The sequence below is a fragment of the Temnothorax americanus genome, unplaced genomic scaffold (genome assembly GCF_048541705.1).
Source record: "Temnothorax americanus isolate GAGA-0224 unplaced genomic scaffold, ASM4854170v1 Scaffold308, whole genome shotgun sequence".
NCBI lineage: Eukaryota > Metazoa > Arthropoda > Insecta > Hymenoptera > Formicidae > Temnothorax > Temnothorax americanus.
The window spans coordinates 3,647-6,805 of NW_027509451.1; the positions used below are offsets into that span (position 1 = coordinate 3,647).

At 31.0% G+C, this 3,159-nt stretch overlaps 1 protein-coding gene across 1 annotated transcript; it reads left to right on the plus strand.

Annotated features, from left to right (window-relative positions):
• Positions 1 to 1,060: 1,060 nt before the first annotated feature.
• LOC143900856 (uncharacterized) lies at positions 1,061 to 2,697 on the plus strand. Its single transcript, XM_077412598.1, has 4 exons — positions 1,061 to 1,230; positions 1,566 to 1,734; positions 1,798 to 1,928; positions 2,015 to 2,697. The coding sequence occupies exons 3-4, from the start codon at positions 1,818 to 1,820 to the stop codon at positions 2,339 to 2,341; spliced, it is 438 nt and encodes a 145-aa protein (XP_077268724.1). The 5' UTR covers positions 1,061 to 1,230; positions 1,566 to 1,734; positions 1,798 to 1,817; the 3' UTR covers positions 2,342 to 2,697.
• The last annotated feature ends 462 nt before the right edge of the window (positions 2,698 to 3,159 follow it).

The window sequence follows — 3,159 nt, forward strand, 5'->3', positions numbered from 1 at the left end:
GTGGGAAAAACACCGAAAAAACGCCTGCAAAGTTAAAAAACTGCACGATTACCCATAATAAACTATTTTTAACGTATCACCAAAACGACCACGGTTTTACTTGCGGCTCTATTTGCTCGTAAATAGACCATTATTTAACGGCAGGTTTGTTTAAACAAGTCTACTTTCTAATCCGATAGCTTCTGAAAGGGCAAATAGTTGAAAGTGGCGGATTTTTGGACTTAAACATTTATTTTATATTTAGTGCTATAATTATGGCGTTTGTATTTCCAATGTGAGATTATATATGTTAAATGTCGAGCAAGAAAATGCAAGGATAGGGAAATGTCTATTAGGAGACGAAATTAGTTCCGCACGTGAAGCAAAGATATAAGGTAAATGTCCCTACACCCAGAGAAATGATTTATTACATTCAAATAAATAAGTACATTAGAACATTATTTATTTGAATATAATATAATTTTATTTGTGCGAACAAAATTTTTATTAGATTGTGACTATGAGAGCTACTTGGTGCAACTAAATAATTTTATTTATGTATAGCTGTGCCATATAAAGAAATATTCTTTTGGTTTGAATAAACGCGATATTCAAAATTAAAAATGTAAATAAGTATTTCTTTTGGTCAAATAGATCAAATCAAGTTGCGCTTGCTAATAGATGTAGCTGGCTGCGTCGCGCGCGCCCGTCACTTATTTTGTTTCTCGTCCTGTATAGACGTGTGCAGTGTGCAGTGCGTTTTGTCGAAAATTATTGTAACAGTGAAGATGGATCATGAGATGGTGACATTCTTACAAAATTCAGGCTTGGAGAGCTACATAGAAATTTTCACAAGTAAGTATATTCTAAATTCTAAAATGCACGAAACTTATATATGTGAGATGTGACGAATGACCGGCGCCCTATTATCACCTTTCACTAAGAATAACTTTTACAGTTATTCTATCATAATGAGTTATTAATCGTTTATAGTAAAAAATGTATGTCGGTCCTTCTTTCGCTTAGAGCCAATTTCTTCACCGTTGGATAACTCTATCCTTCGGTTAACCTCACTCTTCACAATCGCAAGTGTGGCTTAAAAGCTATACAGAACCATGGACAGAAGTATTGGAACGCTGGACGAAAACAGCACCAAATCGGATTGCCCAGTTTACCAAGCGCAAAGATTTCTCAATAATTAATATTCTGACGGAATGGCCATTATTCAAACATCCAGTAGGATACTCTTTGGTATGATATTCTCCAAATATATTTTGCACATTTTATTGACATAAGATGGATAGAATTTACAAAAAAAATTGAAAAATTGAATGAGGTGAAGCGAGAGAAATAATTATGGCGAATTAAAGTAAATTTTCAGTAAATCTAAAGTTGTTGAGATAAAACGCATTCTACTGAAATAAAACATATAAATAAGGTTTGGAATTTACTACATTTAACTTGGACAAATAAACTGTATTGCATTCGACTAAATGGATAATTAAATTTTGAAATATTTGTATGATTTGTAAAATGTTGTCATTGTGTTGTAAAATTGCGTTCTTCAAATGATCCTTTCTTTACAGATTTCGATTGATTTCACTGTTCTGTTTCCGGAGAAAGGACTCAATCTTCTGAACGGCTGGCCTAGCTGCAGAGATAAGCTCATTGATATTATAAGAGAGCGTTCAAATAAAGACAAGCACTCGATTGCACACCAGATTCTGAATACCCTTCCTTCAGTGATATCAGAAGGTAATTAATACATTGTGTACAATAATATTTTTTTACATAAATTACGTAATGGCTTATGTACAGATGGCAAAGACATTATTGCAATGTACTTGTTACCAATATTGCTACCGCCAGCGATAATCCGAGAAAAGGATAAAGGATCGTGGAAACCAACAATAGCAGAAGCTCAAGAAACGTTTGTTCTATACGTCAAAGTAAGTAACATTATCAATTAATAAACAATTGTTTATTTTAATAATATCAGATAGATTCTAATATTATCAATTTCTTGCCTTTTAAGGATTCCGTAAGCAAGCAAATTTTTCTGGAACAGAGGAAAAAGAAATATGAAAAACTCATGCGACCGATTCAACCGTGTGTGATCATAGTAGGAGAAACATTACAGACGGCGAAGGATTTCTACGTACGATTCGAGAACGTAGAGTACAAACTGAGTAGCGTATTAGGAGCAGTAGATACGTGTTTCAAAGTCATACACGTTATGAACCTAGTATATCCACCCGAAGCGTATAATACATGGATGTTTATTCAGAGGTATTTTTACAAAATATATTTACAAAAGGAAAAAGTGCCAACGTGTGTTACAAGTCTTATCAGCGAGCTTTAATGCGACACTACAAGTGTATACACAATTTTGAAGACTGTATTTTTTATCAAGGGCGTGGATATACATTAAATGCCAGTACAAAGTCTTAAGATTATATAACTTTATCGACGATAAAGGCTCTTGTTAACCTGTTAAGAATAAGTACATTAGAATTTTCAAGAAAATAAATAGCTCTTATAAACTTGTTTAGTTTAAAACAACACTCGAACATTATTAATTTGAGGGACTTTCTAGTATGTATATAAATATATTATACGTTTTTAAGCATTTTTATTTTATGTTTTTGTGCTTCGACGTAGTAGTTGAGACCGTGAATAACTTTTTTCCAATATTTTTTTACGCAGAGTTCACTGTTGAATGAGAATCTCATGACTTTTTCTAATAATATTTTACATATTTTATAAAATAAAACTAAAATGATTTTTTAAACAATAAACAGGTTGCGAATTATCGTATAAAGCAATATTTAAAAAATGTACTTTTGCGCATTTAAAGACCGTTACAATTATTGCCAAGATTGCATACTTTTATACCATATATACATATACTATGTATATTTTATACTTTGTTTATTTTAAAAATTGTATTTTTTTAGTTTTAATTAAAATAAACAAATTTTAAGCAATTTTGTGTTTTATTTAATTTTTGTATAAAATCAGAAAGCAATAGGCCTATATGTGTGTGTGTGTGTGTGTGTGTGTGTGTGTGAAAAAAATCAAATATATATTTTATTTAAAAATATATTTTATTTAAAGAAAAAAATATTGTTGCTACAAATAAATATTTTATTAGATACTAAGAAAGTCATTAAGTTGACA

What these genes read in the sequence shown, in the direction of transcription:
- LOC143900856 (XM_077412598.1), top strand. Translation starts at nt 1,818, where the DNA reads ATGTACTTGTTACCAATATTGCTACCGCCAGCGATAATCCGAGAAAAG. An exon ending in CGTTTGTTCTATACGTCAAA is followed by an intron (nt 1,929 to 2,014) that starts GTAAGTAACATT and finishes TTGCCTTTTAAG; the next exon opens with GATTCCGTAAGCAAGCAAAT.